General features: G+C 41.7%; 1 protein-coding gene across 1 annotated transcript in view; it reads right to left on the bottom strand.

The window, feature by feature from the left end:
• Positions 1 to 24145, bottom strand: part of MAP4 (microtubule associated protein 4) — a 161249-nt gene that overhangs the window by 51516 nt on the left and 85588 nt on the right. The window contains 7 exon segments of the mRNA XM_050892110.1: positions 553 to 696; positions 1801 to 2439; positions 4242 to 4358; positions 5685 to 5759; positions 6293 to 6421; positions 7029 to 7139; positions 11174 to 11296. Coding sequence (XP_050748067.1) covers positions 553 to 696; positions 1801 to 2439; positions 4242 to 4358; positions 5685 to 5759; positions 6293 to 6421; positions 7029 to 7139; positions 11174 to 11296 — 1338 coding nt within the window.

The raw sequence follows: 24145 nt of genomic DNA on the forward strand, positions 1-24145 counted from the left end.
AGGGTTTGCTGGGGTTTTTTTTCCTCTTTGTAATCAACTGAATTCAGACTATACTAGCTTCCCACTGGAATTTAAATCCAGAATATACTCCATTATCAGTCTGGAGTCCCTATCTAATGCTAATCATCTAGTATTCATATATATCTTAGAATATATTCATGCAGACACTACAAAATTCCTAGCTACACATAATTATAACAAGTTTTAATTTGTAAGGCATAATTACATTGGAGAACAGTTCTCTGTGTAATTAATTTTATTTAAATTTTAAATAGAAATAAAAATTTTGACAGACATTGGTACAACAACTATGGATGAGGAAGGAAAAGGCAAGTTATATGATGGTAATTTCAAATGTTAAGACTACCATCTATTTATAACAGTCCCCGTGTTAACACACGCTAATAACCTTCTTGAAATTAAACCTTTGTTGCTTTTTCCTTGCTAAGGACAGGAGAACAGTCTCTGCGAGAAAGAACTTAGGTGGTGGGGCAGAATTAGCTGATAGCAAAGTGCTGGCTCCAGTTTTATACTGTGGTTTGCATTTCTCACCCGCTGGTTCTGAAAGATGGTTTGTCTGTTCTGGAAGATGCTCTTCATGGTGGCTGGGAGGTGGTCTGCTGTCTTTAGCTTTCTCTAACAGATCAACACAAGCTTCTGGGACTTTTGATTCTGGTTCCACATTTGCAGTTGCTTCTGCAAACAGAATGTAAAGAATAAAAATTCATATTATTTTTAATTTAGATCAGATTAAGCAAGACAAAAATCACCTCCTCACCTAATTCTTATCTTCCACAAGAAAATAAAGGTTTTCCTCACTTTCAAAACAGTGGTAATCCGCTTTTCAGGATCACGTTCTACCAGCTCCCCCCTCCTGAAAGCCTAAGATTTCTGCTAAAGCATATCTTCCTGTATTGGCCAGTATTTACTCTTTCATTCACCCACTATGCCTCTCAGTTACTACATTCTAGTAGGGGTTTTTTTTGTTAAAACTTCTCTCTTTTGAAATTTATTCCTACCTTTAAATTAAAGAGTATTAGAAGGCGAGAAAGAAAATATCTCACTCCAACTCCTTCTGCAATCAAGCCACATATACTGCCTCTGCCCAGTACTATTTGCTATATTTTGACCGTGATTTTCTCTCCGAAAGGATAGTGTCCTTAGAGAAATCTCTGCAGCACAGCAAATTTATTGTCCACCGCATGGAAAAAACAAAAACACCCGCCTCGCCACTTTGATGCCTATAGTCATTCCAAGGAAATGTCACAAAATTATCAACAAAGCCTATCAGTCTATTCAGAAACCGTTTTCAAGATAAGAACCTTTGTTTGAAAACACTGTGTCCTACAGGATCTGTGGAGATCTCAGTATAAGCTGAGGATGATAGTGATACAAAAATAAGAACTAACAGGGATGAACTAAAATGTCTCTATGGCTGTCCTAAAAACTATACATCACTGCTAACGATGCCAAGTAAAAAAAAAAAATTGAAAATCATTAAGATATTCTAGTTTTATATTTTATAATCAAAAAATCCTCGTGAAGCACTTCCTGTGTCTGTACCTTGACAGCAGAACTGAGCTCTGCTTAAGATGTTTTGTGCAAGGCATATCATAATCTTTACTGCTAAAAAAAATGCTTTTTATTTGACAGTCTTACGACAATTGTGCATCTGTGTAGCCATCACTATGTGCTACCAGGAGTGTTGCTGCTAGTGCTATGCCAACTTACAGTGGCCTTCTCACACCACTTGCCGTGCTATTTCAAGCCTGAACGAAGCTTTCAGGCATACACGCTCACCTGCAGGAGGCTTGTCGAAAGGTGACTTGTCTTGCTCAAGAGAAGACTCAGACGTCATCAGCTCTTCAGATGCAGCAATCTCGGTGTCAGCTGCGGAGACAGACTTAGCTTCTGTAGAGGCAAACCCAGAATCCATGGCAGGAAGAGGCTTGGCTTCTGCTACAGGAGCAAACCCAGAATCCATAGCATGAAGATGGTTGACTTCTGCTGCAGGGGCAAACTCTGCATCTGCTGCTGGTGCAAACTCAGAACCCACAGCATGATGAGATTTAGTATCTGCTGCTGGGGCAAATGCCAAATCCATAGCATAGTGAGATTCTGCATCTGCTGCTGGGGCAAACCCTGCATCTTCTGCTGGGGCAAACTCCAAATCTGTAGCATAATGGGACATAGCATCTGCTGCTGGGGTGAAGCCAGTATCTGCCACTGGGGCAGATGCATCATTGACAGCATTAGGAGGCTTGGCTTCAGGTGCAGGAGCAAACCCAACATCCATAGGCTGAAGAGGGCTGGCTTCTGCTGTAGGTGCAAATCCAGCATCCAGAGCTTGAGGAGGCTTGGTGTCTCCTGCAAGAATGGACCCAGCTTTTTCTGCAGAAATGGACATGACATCCGAGGCAGGAACATATGCTGCATCTGCTACAGAAACACAGATCACAGAAATCAACAAAAAAATACGGAATGTAAATACCTGACAGTGTGGTTTTATGACTAGAGAAGACAGGGCTTTCACTCCTTGTCTGTCTTCTTGTCTTTCAGCATCACTTACTCCCCCCACTTATGCCAGTGCACTCAAGTCGTACCAGTCTTCATGACACTCCTCAGTGCATCCAAGTGCTTTTCCTACTACAGCCTCATGTGCCTTGTTTTGTATCCTTGACTACAGTGTTAGACATCCATCTGCTCCTAACGTACATCAGCCAAAAGATGCGTTGTTTTCGTTTAAAAACTACCTGATGCTACATAGCTGGCAAGAGACCAGAGCTGCTGGATCCACTGTGAGCAACACATTCCAACAGAATATATACAGGCATCACAATGAAGGGTTTTTCCTATATAGCAGGACACAGAAACTTTTGGTGTCACCTTTATGAGCCCAGCTGTGTATTCCAACAGCGGAAAAAGTCCTGAAACATTCCAGAGTCATACGGACTTCATTTTAAATAGTGTTTACGCTGTTCACGGGTGGTATGGTGCTGCAACTTGAGCAGAAGCATTGGCACTCTTGACACAAAAGACACTGCCATCCACTGAATCACCAATTGCCCTTTATTCTTTCATGCCCAACTTGGTCTCGTCCATTTTTTACATAGTATCTACTAAACACTGAGCTGTTAGTTTCAAAATAACATTTGTCAGTTTGCAGTACAGTCAAATCTCTGCATTTAAGTTAGCGTTTTCATAAAATCCCCTTAAAGGAGTTTTTTCAGTCAGTTTTAGTTTAATGTTTCAGCTGTCTAGAGGCAAGTTTTTACACGTTATCAAAAGCCAGAAGCACTAGATTTCTCTTCTGCAGCTATTAATTTCAACAGCCCCAAGCACTACCCATACTCGGTGTAATGCAGCACGGTGACCTGAACATCTTAGATATATTGCTGAGTAGATGTTAAAAAAAAAAAAAATAAAATTTCTACTGATTGTTTGAGTCACATCTAAAAACACCCTCCCCAAACAATGGACAAGATATTAAATCTTAAATTAGATACTTAAACTGAAAAAGGAAAGAAATTAGAAAAATGGAAAAAGTCCCTTTTAAAATAGCACTTCAGGATCCATTTAGATAAAACCAATATTCCAGTGAACCACACCAAAAAGATCCATTATGCACTAGCCCTCATTTGGTTTTGCCTTTTTTTTTTTTTTTTTGAAGTAGTATCATGATCCTCTCCAAAATAAAACTTAAAGATTGCTGTCTTATTCTTCTGTAAAATCACAAAGAAATGGATATTAAAAGTAGTATGGATGCTCCCTGGTGAATCACGGAAAGTACTGGAATAAAGCATAAAGAAACTGGACAAAGACTGGTACAAAATGTACCACGAGTCTGATGCTGTATATAAATACCTTAAAAACTCTGTTTAAAGAGAGTCTCTAAAACGGACAGTTTTTAAGATATTTATATATAGCATCAGACTTATGGTACAACCACGTTCTTGACACACCTTAACATTTTTCTGGAGCTAAAATTTTGAGAAAGTAAAGAATCATTAAATCAGTTACTGGACTGTGACACAAGAGTTGAAAAGTCAAGTAGACTTGCTATTTCTCACCAACACAATTCAGGTATCATAAACCTTTAGTCACAATGGACTTCGTTAATACCTTGCTGTGTCTCCTTCAGAAGAGGCAATCCCATGTCTTTCCACCGTTACAGCTTGCTCATGAAGGGCCTAAACCCAGGACCAATCTTTAGACTGGAGCAACTTTACCTGATGCCGCACCTTTTGGTCCATCAGTAGCTTCAGCCTCTCCTGGGGATGCTGTTACTGCAGCAGGAACGAAAACAGGAGCCACTGCTGCAGGGCCTTCCGGCAAATTCAGCTTTATTGCTTCAGTCACTGTGGGGGCACTGGGCATACAAAAGGAAGTTTGATTAAGCACTCAGAAAATTCTTAGCAAACAGCTTTCTCTTCTGGAGCTGCCAGGATGTGAATCACCCTCTCAAGGTGCTGCCTGCAGCAGCAACCCTGATGAGTAAGCTCCCCCACTTCAGCATCCCAGTCAGATCAGACCAAAACAGAATTGTTTTTTATTGTCAATTTTCAGAAAATTAATTTGTGCAATGCTTAGGAAAACACTTGTATCTTGAGAGAAGCAGCTGCTCTGACAAAGTTTAGGAACGTTCAGTTACAAAGCATCCCAGTTCTACCCTGAGCCCTAGGTAGAGCCACCAGCTCCAGAAACACTTTCTACCTAGCACCAGTGTTAAACTACTTTCTTCTTATCTTGTTCACCAAAATCAGCAATAAAGATCCCATTGGATCAAATATCGTGATATACATGCAACCGCAATGGAATTATGTCTCAATGGAGCTTCACAGATTTACCTGTAAACAGAATCTGAAGACAAGTGGACAGAATACACAGGTCTGCAATTAGAATTTAGTTTAAAATTCTGTTGATTATGCACGAGCCAAAATTGTTTGTTGGTGCCCTCAGCTGCACTGACCCTTAGAAGCAGTAAACATGAGTGCTCTGACTTACCACTCAAGTCAGCAGATTTGACTCTCAGTGTGTACAAAGACTAGAATCCTTGACAGAGTACAGTTCCAGTTTTAGAGTTTCTTTTCAAGAGTAAATTTTATTCACCCTATTTATTATTTTAGGGTCAAGTAATGCTTGAACACGCATCCCAACTGGAAATTAAGGTACCTTCACTGTAACAGAGACGCACAGAATGGAGACACAGTCTGGAATCCACACAGCTTGCTGCTGAACATATTTTTTTTTGCACACATCTACATCTGCTAACTTAATTCCCCAAAACCCACGAAAAGGGCACGCTTTCAGTGGGTTAAAGCCCTGCTACACGATATGCCCCCAAAAGGGCATGCCACTAATATCTACTGACGGTTGGACTTGGAACTGCATGTATTAAATTTGTTATCCTAAATTAGAAGTAAACAGTCTAAAATGAAGGGTTCTCCCCATGCCTTACAGCACTAAACCAGAAAACGCGTGTTAAGCAATATCTCTCTAAAACACACGTTTCTATTCTAAATTGATTTGAGAACTAGAAACAATGTTTTTCTTGGTCAGGTCCCACTTCACTCCATTACAGCCTTGTGTTTCTTGAAAAGGTGGACAAGGAGAGAAGCTCTGCTTCTGCTTTTCAGAAACTCTCTATAGACAGTTCCTGCAGATCAAGTCAAAACTATTTTTACCTGGTGGCTCAACAAAGAAAGAGGCATCTGGTCCCTTCACGTCATGCTGAGCTCCCATCCAATGTTCTTCAGGCACTATGGAAAACAAACACATTTAGTCCTGCCACTGACACTAACACTGCTTTATTTTTTCAGCTGAAGGTATTGACTCTGCTGTTTTATGAGTTCATTCTCAGGTAACTTATCGGTTCCCTTTAAGAATGGTACCAGAACATCATGTACTTCTGTGATTATTGCTCGTGAAAGCTTGCATCAGAGAAGAGTTATAACCAGCACTGACCTCAGGGCACAACAGAGCAGGTTCTTTCCTCAGTTCTTCTGAGCAACTGGCTCTAGGTGGCCCTGCTTGAGCAGGGGGGTTGGACGAGACAACCTCCAGAGGTCTCCTTCCAACCTCAGCCATTCTGTGATCTCCTAACATCTTCAGAACATTCACACTGAACCAAGAACTGTCACTGCCAGTCGGATACTTTCTAATCTTGACTCATTTTACGTATCAACTCCCCCACCAAGATTCTTTAGGACTAGTAAACCAACATTTTCCAGCTGCGTACCCTTCAAACCCCGCTAGCAAGACAGACAGAAATAGCAAAACATCTGCTTCTTACCTGCTTTGTCTTGCAGAAATTCTGCAGTTGGGTCCAGGCCAATGAAGGCTGATGGGTCTAGAGCCTCTGCAGGAGAATACAGGGGCCCCAAGAAAGGTTGTTCAGGTACCATCATAGATCCATGCGGTGCTAATGAAATAAAAGGCCATTTGTTAATCACCACGCTAGCCCTACTGACTCCCCCTGAAAATCTAAAGTCTATACAACACTTGGAAAATAAACTATTCTGTTCTGCTCACAAGCAGTTTAGATGAAGTTTGTAAGCAACTCTCTCAATTAGCTCACCTTTACAAACTGCATTGTAAATTATGTATGCATGTATAATTTTTTAACAAGGTATAAAACAGTAAGCACAGGCAAATTATTTCCCTTTTGCTTTCTGCTTCTGCTCCCATGAATTCTTGTTAATAACCACTTAAACGCCAATAGTCCAAACACCGAAGACCACTTTGTGGAAAAAGTTCATGTGTATTTGGTTTCTAGCCATGAAGACAAAAGCCATTGGTAACCCGTGCTTCAACTCGTCGAGATGTCCTATCTCCTTCTGCCTAAATACACTTCAAAAAAACCTTCCTGGAACTAGCTATTGCAATGGCTTTAGGCACGCACACAAAAAATTTAAAAAAACTAATGTGAAGAGATTATATAGTCTATGCACTTAGCAGCTCAATAGTTTTCAGTACATGAAAGTCAACAGAGAAAACACCAAAACCTGGCCATCAGAGGAGGAACTCACCATGGATGTCTCTGGAAGCATCAACATGGTCCGTGAACAGCGGCACATTCTTCATGTCAGTAGGAAACGATAAATCAGGCAGATTCTCGCCTCTGTGCATGCTGAAGGGGTCTGGCAGGAGACAAGAATGAGGCCAGTGTCACCACACAGGGGGAAGACACGGTGCAGAGTAAGATTATTTAAAAGAAAAAGATGAAGATGCACCCAACACCACCACTGGACTTCGGAGGGAAAGCTGCTTTCAAGATTATTTACCAGGGCCAAACACCTTCATAATTAGAATTTATGGCCAACAGTAAAACACAGTTGCTCAGACTGCTTCCTAGGGAAAACTGACTGAAGTTTAGATTACGACTGTTGCACGGAGAACCTGTCTCCTCCTCTCACGGAGGAAGCATCTGTTTCTGACCTGATGGACACATACAGCTAACCTGAGTCAGGAACAACGGCTGAGCTCCGGATCAGTTAACTTGACAGCAGACCAAGGAAAGCCTTTGTAAGCTACGTGCTCTTCTCCCCAAGAACAGCACACCAGTATAAACTGACTGATGGGCCAGTATTTTAACCAAGTTACAAGCCAGAGAGGAAGATAACACATTTCAACAGTGTCCCAGGCAGATGAACAGCCTTTGCCCTTAGTTCCAGACCAGACGCACTGGTGAGGCTGTCAGAATTTTTAGTCCACGTTTGCAAGTTGTCTGGCGTCAGCTTTGGTTGGTCTAACATGCATTAGCTTTGTTCTGCTTTTGGTCCGTGTTTTAAGTGGATGTATCAATGTCATCTGCAAAAGATGGTACTCCAGCAGCTGAAGATTCAGCAAGAGAAAATTCCTTTTCTGCAAGTTTTATTTTTTGTGTGCACACATCTCCTTTCCCCTCAAGTAATCAGCATGGGCATTCAAACCAGACGGGACAGAGAGAACCACCATGCTGGGTTTTATAAGATGGATTACTTAACTGAAATGCCATGAGTCAGAGAGTAGACAGATGACCTAACTGACAGAATAAAATGAAGAAAAGACGACCCTTCCATGAGTTAGTCACTGTACCGTAATACAGTCAAGGGCAAGACACTGCAAGGGAAAGGAAACGTGGCATTCCCCTCTCAAATTATTCTGTAGTTTACAAACGCCTGGATGTGTTTTATGATCAATGATTCCTAACACATCTTGCTGGCTTGTGCCAGATGTACATTGCATTTCTCTCCAGACAGGCACAGCTGAGCAGCAAGAGGTTTCGACTCAAGGGGCCTCTTGCAGACAAGTGACATTTCTCAAGACTCTCTCACATGTGGCATTACCCAGGAGCTGAAGAACTCTCTGTTCCCAAAATGGCTGTCACACACCGATCTTCAGACACTGCACAGATTTCTTCCGGTTAAGCACAATTAAAAGGGATTCACTTGAAGGCTGTTATTCATTTTTACGTCAGGCATGCTATCTGCGGGGATGACAGCCAAACTTCAAATGTTCACATGCCCACAGTGCTCCAAGATGTCAAGATCAGGTGAGCCGCATGAGTTCTTTTTATAAATCTATCAGACTATTTGAGATGCCAAGACAATGTCTTGCTTCAGAGTAAATTGTAGAAAATTTTAATTTCAAGCTGTTTAAAACAGTATTACCAAGACTAAATAACTGCCTTTTTTCCAATTAAAACAAACAAACAAACAAAAAAAACCAACACAAAAAAGTCCAAACAAAAAAACCCACAAAAAAGCATCATGACTGAAACCAATTTAAAAACTAAAAGAGATGCTGATGATCTCCCCTCTTTGTCCAGCAGTTATATGACGTGGCAAAAATGGACGACCCAGATTAAACCCTATCTCTGCTCCAGGGGGAGAAAGGGGAGAAGTGGAAGGAGTTATGGCTGAACTTTTGTTTCCCATCTCCAAAGATCCTCCACAGACTCAAAGTGGACCTATGCCCTCCTCAAATTTTAGCATTTTTGTGACTGGGAAGCGATGCCGCTCTGCTGATGACAAGGTGACGCTTCCAGCAAAACACACTGCAGCTGAAAATTGAAAGGCAGATGGGTAAGGATGAACTGTATGGATGGGATACGGCCAGTTCAGGAAATCATCAGTTCTTGCATTAAATGAGCCCTGAAAATAATTCTCTACTTGCTCAAAATTTGCAGCTTCTTTAGAATATTAGGAAGCCAGGCAAATGTTAAGAATCTGAGAGTATTGTTTCTAGACAGCTGGAGGTAAGATTGACAAAACATTTACAGAAGCTTCTTTTCAGCTCACGTCCATAGACACTCGTATCCTTTGCTGTTCAGAGACATAGTTTCAATTTGCCAATGACTGTGAACTAAGAAAAGCATATTACTGTAGATCATTTAAACAGGGACTCTTCATGTTTAGATATTTACCTGTAGTTACAGTAATAAATCATGATACACTTGTGATTAAGGGCCTTGCAGCACTTTCAAAGCTTGCAAGCAATTAGATAATGTTTGAGTTTTATTCCTTCTACATTACAATAACAGTTTTAAAACAAGTCTTTTTATTACAGGTAGTGTGTAGAATACATATGTACGTTTTTGCTCATAACTGTTACTTTCATAGGGTTGGGTCCCACTGTCAGACCCCAACACAGTGTTTGTAATATATAACAGTAAAGTGCAGACCAGACTCAAACGCACTCTTTCAGCTGCTCACAGAAGTGGCAGAGCTGGCGTTCCCCATGTTTCTCACCAAGGAACGAGGAATTAGAGCAATGCTGGTCGGGAGATCTGTTACACCACTGACCAGAGAATTCTCTCCTTGGGAGGGAAATCATCCTACCGTTTTCCAAAGAGTGTGCATAAAAATATATAATAAACCTGTAGACTTTTATGAGTCTGCTGTTCACGTTTTTCTCCTTCTGCTAACAAGTCCTTAAAGCTTGTCTGTCCTCTCTGGTCCCTCTGCTCAGTTATGGGAATCGACTAATCTCTAAGCAGAAACTCTTGTTTACACAGTACCAGGAAGAGCAGTATGGAGGAACACTTTCATACCGAAGTATACGTGGTACCTTATGCATGTACAGGTGCGCAAGATACTCTAAGGACATGAAACCTAAGGAAATGTGGTTTCATGCAATAGATAACCTACGGATTCATATTATTCAGGCCAAAAGAATACTGGGTGATGGGCTAGGTATGTAAATTGCTCCTAATCAACAAGTTGGTCATCTGGCTATTGAGCATAACTACATCAACATGCCATTCTTTCACCTAACAAAGCAATGGGAGGGAAAAACCCAACAACTGTGTTTTAGAAACCAGTGGCTCTTTTGATCCAGTTGTTCCATGAATCATTTCTTACCCTTGTAACAATATACAATTTCTTCACAGAATCTCTTAGTAAAGATGAGATACAGATAGCAAGAAAATAATTTAGTAAGCGGGTCTACAGTGCTCAAAAATATATATAAAGAAACTTTCATCCTGTTTCAGCCAGTATCTTTCCCAGGTTTATTGCCTGTTATAATCTGAGCAGCACATGCATTTCTCATACCCTCCAAGAGCTAGCAAGTAGTTTCCCATAAGCTTTCTCAAAAATGAGAGAAAATTGGGTGAAAGTCGTTGGGTGAAAGGGTATCTTTTCGCAGGGGCAAGTTATACAAGGTTCATTTAATTTTCAAGAGAGTCAGCAGCTACACAGGCTGCCTCTGGAACAGACTGACCTGCATTGCAGACACAGCTACGTGACAGCTGGAACTGGCATTTCTGAGAGCCAGGGAAGACTGGCTTTCAGCTGTCAACAATTTTGGCGAGGTTTGCACTGAAAGCCACAGTACTCCAGAGCCGTTAAACTGTGGGAGTCAACCAAAAACTGCTATCGCTATGTGAGCCAAGTCAGGGGGAAATCTGCTCACCCACACTCTGTGTACTCTAACACACCGGACTTGCAGCTCCATTTTTAACCAGCTAGACTATGCTCTAGGGCAAGTTACGGGCTTGATGCGCTAAGTGAACTCTGGTGTCAAGATGTTACACATTTTAGGAAAACCGAGTAACACATCCTAAAGAACACAGGCATGAGTACAGGGCAAGAGGACAAAACCACCCTTAGGGATAGAGGCTAGGACTCTGTCATGTTACACAGCTGATAAAATAACTGATGCTACAGTTTTAAGAGTAATACAGTCATACCAGTCATTTCCATGGGTTTGAATACGGGCTGTGATTCAAAGCACAGGTCTCTGTCATCCATCGTCCAGGAGTCATTGCGATCGAGAAATTCTTTGTAAGACAGCTTTTCATCCATGATTTCTCCTGGGAATACTGAAATTAGAGAAGAAAATGACACAGTCAAAAGAGAAAGGTTAAGCTAAAATATTTAAAATAGATTACTGTATGATATGACATTTGGAGGCCAACAGATAACATGAACCGTTAGCCAAACCAGAGACCATGAATATTCATTTTTTACTGCTTTGATCCAACTCTTCAAATGGAAGAAACATAATAATGGGAAATTCTGCATCTTGATACAAACGTAAGATTGACAATGGACTCGCACGTCAAAGTGCTGTCCTGTTTTCAGATGCTGGACAACTCACACTACCTCCTCACGTTCATCTTTAGGGAGATTTTTTCATTAATGTGTGAGCTGGAACAACGCTGAGACCCTGAACTTGTGAGGCTGAGCAAAGCTTTCATGTCTGTCAATACAGAAACACTGAACACAATTTGCTCATCAGGTCACAGTGAGGAGGAGGGGAAACCAAAGCCCCTTCCCTCTCCTGCCTAGGCATCGACTCGTATGCGCCAAATCTGACCATATTCACAAAAACGTTAGTGCCACCACAGACACACAGTACCCATAGGATGGTTTTGTTCTCTATTTACTAGGAAGACAAAATCCAAATCATTTAAGTGAATAACTTTTCACTGAATACCTCAAAGGCCTTTATTTGTATATCTTTATATTTCACACTTAAGCCTAATCTTCCCCCAGTTTACAGTAAAGACAGTTCTTCGAACACATGAATACATCAAAGCCTGACGGTTTATATCTGACCAAGGAAAACATTAATCTTTCTTTGCTGCCCCATGTTAAAAACAACTGCACTGAGACTAACAGCCGTCAGCAACTTGAGATGTCAGAGAGTCAAGTATTTTATTACTGAAGCCTTGGTAGGCACCTTTCACAACCTATAAATGCCCCACAGAAAAATGCATGGAAATAAAGAAGTTAGACTACATAAAACTATTTAAATAAGGTTTGTCACAAGGAATATTAAAAATATGCAGATCAGCCTTCTCCTGAAGTCCTTACAAGCAGTTGGAAGACATTTAGAAAACCGAAGCAAGAAAGCTCAGCTGTGAACTGAGACACGCCATGGGCTCTCCTCTTCCTCACCTTCCACGCTTGGTTTGGTTTTTTTATTTACATCTCCACTTTGCTCCAGCCTATTCACTTCTCCCAGTGTAGCACCTTGGGATGAACTAGTGGATAAGCAAGAGCCTATAGCACCCCTGCACCCCCCGCCACGATACGCAGACATACAAAACACTGACAACAGCCCCAGACGCACCAACATCTTCATGAACAAGATTTCACCTCTGTCCTGGGAGGCTGGGATTTAGAGGCCCCTGAGAGTGCTGCAGGCCTCTCGAGGAGGGTGGTCCACCCCTACATGTTGGGGGGAAGCTTTGGATATGAAGGGAACTGCACATGCATCTCTACCGACCGCTATTTTTAACACTTTAAATCACTTCAGCAGAAAAACAAAAGCAGCAGCTAGTGGCAATGGCCAGGATGGGAAAAAGCACTAAGGCATAAATTAAGTTGTCCTTGTAAATAAGATGTGTATCAATATGTACAGCATATGAAAGCTAGCTATAAATGAGCTAACACTCACGAGGTTTCATTTACACTTAGAATTAACACACAAAAAAATGCCGAACTTCAGCTGTGTCAATACTGGCTACTGTACTGTAGCTCCCTTGTAACCTCAGCTGTTACTGTAAAAAGCCCGGTCGTTTCAGCTTTCAAAGACATTTCCAGATCCTGTAGTTGTACAAAAGAAACAAAAATATAAGTCCTAAAGTTTTCAAATATGACAAAGGCAAGGGAAAGACTCAAAATAAATACCCAAACTCACAACTTTTCAGATTAATTTTCATTTTAAGGAGGCCTGAATTTGTCAATCCTTACATCAACAACATTAGAATTTCAAACTGATTTCCAGTTTCTTCTGGAAAGAAACACAAAAAGTGTACACAATCTCCTTCTCTCATCCCCTAATGCAATATACTACACTCTCTTGCCAATACATCTCTTTATGCTTTTAATATTTTTACCTTCATTTAGGCTAACAATACCACTTGCAAGATGGGAGCTCAGGAAAGGAAATTGATAGTGTGCCTCAAAAGATATCCCTGAAGACAACCCTTAATTCAGTGCAAAACTGCAGTTAATAAAAGCAAAACCAATGTTAACACACAGAAGGAACAGAACGGAAGAAATAATTAAAAACACTACACTGGTATATAAAAGCAACAATCGCTGCCTCTTCTAGGAGGCTGAGGTACCAGCTAGCCGCAAACAGAGAATCCATAGCAAGGTGGAACAGAGATTCATAAAGAGACTGTAAAAATTCTAGTAATAATAAAGTGATTGAGAAAGAGTAAGATGAAAGAGGGCTTTTGTGGGTTTTTTGGTTTTACATCAAAAAATAATGAAACAATACCAGTATAAATCTATCAGTGGTTACAGCAATTTTATCAGAGATTTTGTTTTTACAAGAACAGGTGAAGATTCAATGAAGTTAGAAACATGTCAAAATCTCAGATTAGTACATAAATACTACTTCCCATAGTTAGACTCTGGAGCTCAATGCCATACAGTGTCCCTGGGGTCTAAAACTTTGCAAGGTCAGAGGCATATGATGGTCTGCATATTCCTATTCTGAGTCATTAACAGCAATACACTTTAGCAGAGACTTCACAGATAATCCCCAGGGAAGGCAGGAGAATTAATGAGCTTTAACTCCCTTTGAGGCGTTACATGAACTGCGGCATGACAGACAGGACAGGGGACTAGGCGAGCGCCTCTCTACCCAAATTCAGAGGGAGGCAGTGATGGTGTCACCAGGTTTCAGTTAACAGCAGCTCGGTTCCCTCGGCGGGAGGCAGGACCCGGGCTCTCCCTGCCCACGCTGGCCTCCTGCTAGGCAGGGAACCCGCTGCCTTCCCGAGGTGCCGACAGGCAGCCCTGCGGCCGCCGGCTCGTCCTCCTGCTCCATCCCCAGCCCTGTGCAAACAGAGGTGCTTCCAGCTGCCAAGCTGACCTGAACGGGGACGTCCCAGGTGTGCTCCGCTTCCAAGGGGGCTGAGAAACGTTGTACCAGACGTGCCGTACTGTGGACGCAGTGAGCAAAACCGAACTGGATCTTCAAAGGGAAACGAGACAGACTATTCACAAGACTGCTCATGGCACCAGCGTTTGAACTTGGGTGTCCCACAAGAAACAACCAAACAAGTAACACGCTGGAAACATGCTTTTTTCCTACTGAAATTCAAAATACAGAGAACGCTGCCTACAAGCCGCAGGTTGGGTACTGACACACCACAACACGACGGGCACTAACTACAGGAAGCCATGTTATGCTCCAACAGAAGTTCACAACTGTAGAAGAGTTCCTGGTTCAGATTCTGAACCAACTAAATAGAAATAAAATGCATTTATTTTTTACCCTTATATGCACTCAGAGGGCCAGAGAATGCGAATTCAAAGTATAATTCTAGTAAACACAAGATCATCTACTACTTCGCTTCTGTGTAAACACCACCAAGAGAAAGCGCTGAACAACTGCTTTTGAATAAATTCAATTTCTGACCACCAGCGGAGTTATTCCTACCTCTCGTGCTACAACCCTGCAGATGCTACAAGCATCCTAAAGCAGGGCTGATTTGGCAAGTGGATGCTGCTTTTCTGCCAGTGGCTTTTAGCTATTATTCTGCTAAATGACTACATTTGACATGGTTGACTTCAGGAGAGAGGATACAGAAGCTTCCCAGGCCAAGCTTTACGACAGCTCTGCTTCCTCCATGCAAAGGATGAGGTACAACTGTGTGCAAGCAAGCAAGCAGGAAAGGTGACACGTGAAGGCAATAACCCCCTCGTGCTCAGCAGCAAAATCAGCCTAGGCAATGCTGGCTGATCATGGAGTCTGAGGGTAGCTTAGAGGCTGACAATTTAAGCAGGAAATATTTTATTAAGACAGACAATGATCATTTAGATTTGCAAAGTACTTTGAAGATAAAGTGCCACTACACGTGTCAAGAGACATTATTATTTACGATTATTTGTGGTGCAGAATAGCAAGGGATTTAATTATATTCTACGGTAAATTCTTCTGGACAGGAGCCTGTCATTCATTTGTCTATAAAACTCCATTTAAAGCAAAAAACCCAGGAGACTGTAAATGTTCTTGTCAGTGTGAGGAAGAGGCCTGGGAGCAGTTAAGAAAATTTGACATGAACTTTCTCAAAGATGACTTTAACTGATTTTTGGATTGGACCCACACTAAGTCTGATCAACTGTAGAGCACACACCAATTGAACTCTAAATATTTTAACTAAATCTGTTAGTACTAGACCACAAATACATATTGGCATATTGCTATTATTAATAGATCTCACAGGGGAAGAACATAAAATTAGGGTCACAACAGGTAAAGCAGAAGTAAAACCTCCAGGGTTGGGTTGGTTTTGGGTTTTTGGGTTTTTTTTTGTTTTGGGTTTTTTGTTTTTTTTTTTTTTTTTTTTCCAGTAGACAGGTTGCATTCATGCCTTTAAATAAAGAGGAGGGGAACCTCCCTCAATCACACACCTTGCTGGAAAAGGAATAAGCAGGACAGTAAGGCAGCAGACAAAAAGGAGTGTAAAGGGAAACATTTACATGTGACATCAGATGAAATCAAACTCCTGTAACAGTTGAGTAGAACTATAGTGGTATTTGCAAACCCTTGGTTCTAGCAAAAGCCCCAAAAGCCAAATGAAAGATGATTCAAAAGCAGTTGTGAATTGCCTCTGCCAAATCATTAGAAATATAAACCAAAAGACTTGCATATTTTTCATACAATCTTTTCATAACAGATGCTAATTAAAAAACCAGAACCAAACCACCATTGCTTTCCAGCAGAAAAACAAAGGTAAGAAGGAATCCAGTTAGCTGCTCGAGGCAGCCAAGAGGCCAGCAGCCAGGTCAGCAGCAGGCACAAGGTTTCCGAGACCAGAGCAGCCGTTCGCTCCCCCCTGCCAGCGGCGCACCTCTGCTGAAGCCAATCTTCGCTATGCAAGTGCCAGTGAGACAAAAGCGGAGAACAAAGATTGCTGTATCAAAATAAGCGTTAGCAAAAACTCCCTTGCTATTCCCAGTCAAAGTGTTTTTCAACATTACTTGCTGTACAGCTGTGAAGTGGACACTTCCAGCTTATTTGTCGCTCCCACCCCATCCCAATATTCAGTTCCTCCTCATTCAAGCAAGCTTGGTGGAACATGAGAAACGTGATCTCAGAAACAGGGTCCCAAGGACTGTAGAAAAGAGAGTTTTTCAGTTCCAAACCCAGTTCTGCAGACCCTCCTAAAACACACAGTCTGCATGGGATCTACAAATAAAAGACATAAAAGCAAACAAAAATGACTAGCCAGACTCTTATGACAATCAATCCTGAAAGTGCCTATTAATATGTATCAGCAGCAGATAATGTACTCAACACAAAATATAAATTTGACGGATCCCACAAACCTGAAAAGTAATTTTAGCAAGTATTAAAGCTTGCTGATAGTTGAAAATCTGGTTATGACTGTTGATAATATAAACCAATGTAGGATTACAGCTTACAGAGTCTTGCTTAGAGAAAACAATACCATTAATAACATACTTACAAAGCAAACTTGCTTCTGAAAGTAAAAATATGGATCCCATGCAAGTAGCACCTTCCCTGAACTGATCCCATGGCAGGTTCCGGAGAAAGAGCGCAAAACATTTAGTAGGGCTGCTGACAGTGTTGATTTGTTTGTTTTATCATCTGCTCTGCAAAGATCAGCATGGTCACATAAGCCAATTCAGAAGCTAATCCATACAAAACAGCACTTCTGGCAACCTACAACACAGACGCTCCCAACACGGGCAGCCTGCTGTGCTCAGACCTCCAGAAGAAAAAAAAAAAAATTAAAAAAAAAAATCTGTACCCACTAACATGCAGGACATCGCACAGTGAACTTCCAGCAAGAAGCACTCTTAGCAGAGGATTACCATGATAAAGCCTTTTCGCTGCAGGAGATGCTAATCTTGATAGGTCAATGACCAGATCTCCAGCTAGAGGTTAAGTATCTTCAAAATTAATGAGTCTGCAGCCATGAGATGTTCCTACCAGCACCAAGCCAAGCAAACAGAAAAAGAGAAGCTTAAGAGCTTCATTCCAATAGCCGATCTTAAAGCTAATTTGCCCAGATCACTGCATTAGTTCAGTATCTTAAATGGATGCCAAGTTTGCCTTGCTGAAATCACCACCTAAGACCAATAGTTTTACCAGTCAGCAGAACGAGCCATGCCCTGCAATAAATTCTTAGCAATCTCAAAGGAAATGAAAGTCCACACAACCTGTGCAGGGTACGGTACACTACTACTTTTAAAGGAACTTTAAGAAGCATTGTTAGAAGGCAGAGGTTTGGTAGCATGCAAATTTTTATATTCTACACGAGATTTTGAGCTGTTTTGGTAGCACACAGTTCCTGCGCAAGGCTCTGCTCTGCACAGCTGCACTCAGCGGGCTGCTATGGGCAGTTACTAACACGAGCAGCTTCTGATTCCCAGCATATGGATTCATGAGGTATTTGCCTGCATGTCCTCTCTGATTTTTTTAATGCACACACACAGAGGTACTACCTTCAATATGCCAACCAACGGTATTATATAGGATGGGATGACGTGTGGAACAGCAGGTAAAAACCCTACAGGCAGCCAAAACATTCTGGGTTCTCCTCCTTCCCTCGCTCAGGACATTGATGCATTACTTAGGGTAAGGGGTACAGAAGCCTCACCTTAAAGGTTACACAGTACCTCTTCAAACATGCTCAGTGCTCCCTTTGTGCATGCTGGCTTCAGAGTAAATGGAGAGTACCTTGCAGGAATATCTTCTCAATATTTTATCATCAGTTTCATTATTTTGTATAATAGAATACTGTCTAGTTCAGTTCAGAGTGAAGGGTCTTAAAATCACTGTAAGTGACTATTACAGACAAGCTTCACTAATACCCAAAATCTAAGGGATAAACATAGACAAACAACTACATGGAAAAGGATATAGACCAGCCTACCAAAGGAAATTCGTACATTTTTATCCAAGAGGATAAGAGCTCAAGATGAAAGGAAGTTTTTGCATTTAATAAATATATAAAGCACAAAGCTGGCAGCCTTGATGGAGAAGAATTTATCCAGACCAGAGCCATTAAACTGGTTACTTTCTTCCCAGTGACTTTCCTCTTGTCAAACTGAAATACAGGCAACTCCATTTAAACTTTTTTTTTTTTTTTTAAATAAAAATCTGAGGGAAATTGAACACTGGACAGGTTGTGGAGTCTCCATCCTTGGAGATAACTCAAAACCCAGCTGGACAGAGCCCGAGCAGCATCCTCTGGTTTCCCTGCTTTGAGCAGGGGGGTTGGACTGGAGACCTCAGAGGTCCCTTCCAGCCTCCTAAGCCTTCTCAGGCACTTCAGATGCTGCTTTTGGAGAAAGAGACTTCTGTCCTTGCAGAAAATAAAGGCTTAACTACCAGGAGCTAGTGCTGAAACAAAATCTGGCTGAGATTACTGTAAATACTTTAATTTGCTGCAGTGAGAAGCAAATTAGAATCCACCATTGAGCTAGACACAAAAAAGAAGATCAGGAATATATTACAGGTCCTCAAGAAACTGCAGGGCATTTCAGATGGTGCTGAGAAGTCAAGAAACATTTCATCGCTTTCCTTCTGAAGTTCCATGCTGTTATATAATCTGGGATGCTAAAAAAGCTCAGTGCGTACGACTGTCAGAACCAGTATCTCCTGGCTGAAAAGACACAAAGTCAGTAACTTCAAAGTTCAACACAAGGTTCACATTTTGCCTTTTTAAAAAAAAAAAAAACTGCAAGGAAAAAAAAAAGATGCAATAGTTACAGTTTATTGTATAGTTTTTTACCCCTTACTTATTCTTCCTAAAGAGACTTTTCAGTGGTGATTGCTTGATGATAAATTGAAAGCAAGAACCAGAGATGCACAGAAAGCATACCTCCCACCCTCAGCTCTAATTGCTCTACAAGTGATGTTTGTTCTCATGCTCCTGCTTCCCGCTGGGAATGTCAGATGCTCAGGAAGTGAGTAATTTGTTATCACATCTCAGATGTTATTGGAGAAGTCTCACAGATCGCTGACAACGCTCCGGACTGCAATGCAGGACAGCTTCCACCAGATACTCTTTAGATTCCTCCATCTAGAATTGCACTCTATTGAGTCCACATTTTTTAATAACGAAGGCACTTAAAGTCCTATTTTTAAACAGAAGGCTCTCTAAAGACTTATTTCCACAGAGTTGTCATAGACACATATAAATAAAATAGCTCTACTTAGGAGACTTCTTTTACCCATGAAGTGTTACTCAGAGCAGGTATCTGTTTGGTGAATTAAGAAAACAATACTTGTGTTTTCTGCAGGAAGATGAGAATTACAGAATACTGCCGGTGTTACCAGGCATTTTAAAACTTCAGACATTTGAACCATGGTTGAATATTTTTACTTTTTGCTATTCTTGGGCTTTCTGTTTGGTTTTTCTTAACTGAGATTTTGGAGAGCCAAGTGATACAACTAAGACAGTTTTACTGTTTCACTTGGGGTTCCCTCCTAAAGCTAAGGGCCTTCTGCATATCCTTGGTAGTGAATATTTCAATCCAAAGCCATGCAAAAACCCCACAAACCTGTTCAACAGGCCCAACACAAGATGCAGACAATATAAGAGAACATCTCTGCATACAGAAACCCCAAAGCAATAAAGCCAAGACTGACTCAGCTAAAACACTCCCCCATGCCCCGACCTTGGATCCAGCCTTTTAATTGAGGAGCCCTTACAAGAAGGTATCTGAACATCTTGACCAGGCAGCCTTGCCTAACATTTATGAAGTTGAAATAAGCAAAATTCTGAGGCAAAAGACTCACAGCGTGGGAACCGCCGGCTCCTTATGGTGAGCATGAGGCCTATCCAAAACCCAGTTTGCTGGCACTGGAGGAGAGCCCAAGAGATGTGAGGACCAGGTGGTGGGGTCTCACCCTCCACGCTGCCAGCCTGGCCAGAGCTCCTGAGCACGGAGATCTTGCGCTCGTGAATACACAGGTCTGCGAGTGCAAGTGATGAGAGAATGATTGCAAGTGACAAAAGTTTTGTTTAAAGTAAGTATCACCTGCCCTTCCATAAAATCTCACACTGACTTCTGTTGCTTTAATATCCTACAAAAGCCTCCTGACTTCCAGAGCAATCTGGAAGCCACCAGCACAGCGCGGTGCTCGTTCCAGCTGACAAGGAAGGAAGCCCTGAAGAGTTTTTGCGGTGGACTGCAGCCCCTCCGTGCTCAATACTCCCGAGTGGGGAGAGCGTGTCCCTTACACTGTCACCACGAGACAGTGACACTGCAGTTTACAGCAGTGAGCTGTGACCCAGAGCACTGTCATCCCTCATTCCGAGCAGGAAAAAAAGCTATTTCCCCTGAAAGGGCTGTTACCAAATTTAAACAGCTTTATACTGATTCAGGCAATGCTCCAATTCCAACACACGATTATAACTTCCTCGAGCAGGGCAGGGGGAGAGGCTGGAGCAGCACCTCAGACACGGCAGTGGCACATTTTGAGAAGACTGACCATGCTACAGATCAATCCAGGGTCAAAACACTGCGCAGCACTTCAGAGCAGAAGCCTTCGAGAAGAGCAGAAGCAACAGCAAGGAACCAGCATAAGGATTCATTCAGCAAAGGTCAGTGCTGAGCTGAAGTGCACAAGCCTTTCAAACATGGATATACAAAGGCATGAATTGCCACCCTTGTGGGCTGTAAAGGCTTTGGTTTTCAAGGAAGACAGGTTTGGAAGTCCTTTTCCTCCAGGGCAATTGAATTAGTCTCTTCAACAGGGACACAGATCTCCCCTAAACCTCTGGAGATGTGGGCAGGGAAGGATGAGAAAACACTAACAAAGAGACACGCTAGCTCCCCAGACATGCAACCCAGAAGTTTGAAAAATGAGCAGGATCTACAGATGCTGTACATGAACAGCTGGTAATGGGCGAGCCCTGACCTTGAGACATGTGCTGGAAGGTACCTCTCGAGTATACAGCGACTCCATGGAACTGAGGACCAGAGGACTGCTCAGGAGGCCCAGGAAGAACCGCGGTCCAGCCGAGACAACAGGCAGGTCCGTCCCTGGGACACGCTATAGGGAACCCTGAGCTGCAGCCTGGATTGAAGCCCACAGCTAAAGAGGGTTCATGACACCATAAACACAGGAAAGCAGCTAATGCACAAGCTTCTGCCATTCTGCAAGTAGGACTGGGACTTTCAAAGCCCAGTGTCCCCTGCCCTCAGGAAATCCAAGATCCAGAGAGTGGGGTTAAAAAAAAAAAAAAAAAAAAAAAAAGGGCGCTGAGCCATAAAAAGCCAGTAAAATTCTTAAAGAAAATATCCCCTGCATACCATCTGATGATGATTTGGTAACTTGTGTTGAGGAACTCCAACCTTCTCTAAGCTTTATCCTTCTGCACTGAGACAGATCACATTTACCCAAGCTATCATGAAAAATAAGCCTGCAAATTTCTCTTCAGCTAGACACAAAGTGCTTCTTTATCTTTAACATCATAAGATAGCATAGGATTTCTTTTTATCCCATGCCCATACCAGACAGACTAACCAATTACTGTTCTCTTCATGAAAAGTGTTTTATATTTGAGATGTCTTTTCACGGGTCGGTTAAACATCACACATTCCCCATGCCCCCAGACTGTCTTCCATTTGCCTGCTTGACAGACACTAGGCAGAGCTACCCAGCCAAGTCGTCATCGAAAGCAACTGGAGCAGAATAACTGCCTCTACCTCCTCGCACACAACACTCCTGCGAGGACATGGCCGCTGCTTTCCTGTGCTGAGCTGCAGGTCAGTTGTGAGCTGTTACAATTCCCAAGTTTTCTCCTGACAACCTCCAAGTGCTTTTCTGCTGAATTCTTTCTTCAAATATAATCAGGGCCAGAGAAGAAAACAAAAATAAAAGCACTTAAAATCCCTATGGAATGAGCACGATCTCCAAGTGTATTCTTTTAAAAGTCAGTATTTACAAACAGAAACACATACAAGAATAAGGTCCATACACCACCATATGTGAAGTGTCCAGCCAACTGCTTGAAAGTAATCCACTAATAAGTACTTTTCAAGAGCTATTTCTCTAGCTGAGGAGGGCACAAAACTGGCTGTCTCTTCTCAAAACTTTTAACAAGCAAGTTAGGAAACTGGGGTCACGTTAAAGGAACATCGTTACTCACTGCTCCCCATCTTACCTACGCCTCATCTGCTACCTTGTCAAACAAAAGCAGCTTGAAAGACTGTTTCAAGAGCACAGCGCATCCTGTTTATTACCCTGCTATTCTCTAGTTGGTTATAAGCTGGTTGTTTCATCACTTGTTCTAGTATCTTTCATTAATTTAAATTAGGTTGCAAATTAGTAATGCTTCACATCTTTAACCCAGGTATGGTGCTTGCCCTCTTCCATTGCCTGGGACCTTCCACCCCCATCCCCATGAGTTCAAGACAGCTGCCGATGGTTCGGAGGCTGATCTTCCATGTACTGTCCTGTGTAAAGACTTGCTATTGAGGCCTATGCTACAACCCTGCTAAACAGCATTACTTATCAAATCAAACAATAAAAAACAGAACTAAAGGAGACAAGAGTCTGAATACTGCCGCCTTTTTTGCATCATTTTCTCCTCCATCTCTGTTTAACAGTTTTCTTTCGACCTTCTCTTATGTCTAATAAATTAGAAAGCCCCTTCTTTTTGACTCATGTACTTCAGTAGTTGTAAATCATTATGCACCATAATCTGTGTAGTTTTTAAATCTCTCGAGCTGTAAGTCCTAGCTTCCATTTTTATTAATTTCTTCCTTTTTTCCAGACCCTTTAAAGAACTCCTGACATAGCCATGTTAGTAATAGTCTACAAATGTCTTGCCTATACATACGAATCATTTGCCTTCATCAGTTTTTTAGCACTTCATCTTCCCAACAGATTTAACTCATGAGATCCCTGACTGGCAAGGTGAATTTAAATTCACTATCCTTTTTCCCCTGCTGCTCATACCTTTACTTGCCTAAAAATAGCCAATTCTATCATATTTACTTACTTTCCACCTTATCTTCTATCCTTATCTTCATTCAGCTCTCTCGAGTGAAAACATGCAATAGAGACAGCACCAGCTCACTTATTAACCCTTCTCCTAGTTAAAAAAATCCAAACAATTTATTTCAGATATTTCTAGATCATAAGCCAACACTTATCCCCAAAACCAGACGCCCGGAGCTGTTAGCGAGGAAGCCACTCAGAGGACTAAGAAGGTATTATAAATATGCATGGAGTCTGGGAACTCTGAAAAATTTTAATGTAATACTGCTCCATGTTCAACCACATGCTATCAGTAATTCCATCCCCAGAACCATTAGTGTTTGATTGCTGCTTAGATTCAAAACGCTTCATTTCTTTTGACCTACATATTTTGGCACTTTCACTCTTTCCTTGTCTGCTTCACATGAGATGCAGAGGAACCATTCAGAAGTGACAATATATAATGTCACTCTTGAAACATATAAATACATATATATATGTATACACACACACACACATATATTTATCTTTTCTACTGCTTCCCAAATCCCATCTGTGGGTGCATGTACACAGAAGTCCCCATATGCTTGTTCTGCAGAATGAGATAGTGATAATGGAAATAAGTGCTTAAAATAGAAAATTTCCCTTCAGCATTACAGTCATGTTTGTTTAATGCTGAGATTATAGCCCGTTTCTCAGCCTATGTTCACACACATTGCGGTGACCT

Source organism: Gymnogyps californianus, chromosome 2, assembly GCF_018139145.2.
Source record: "Gymnogyps californianus isolate 813 chromosome 2, ASM1813914v2, whole genome shotgun sequence".
In the NCBI taxonomy this organism is placed as follows: domain Eukaryota; kingdom Metazoa; phylum Chordata; class Aves; order Accipitriformes; family Cathartidae; genus Gymnogyps; species Gymnogyps californianus.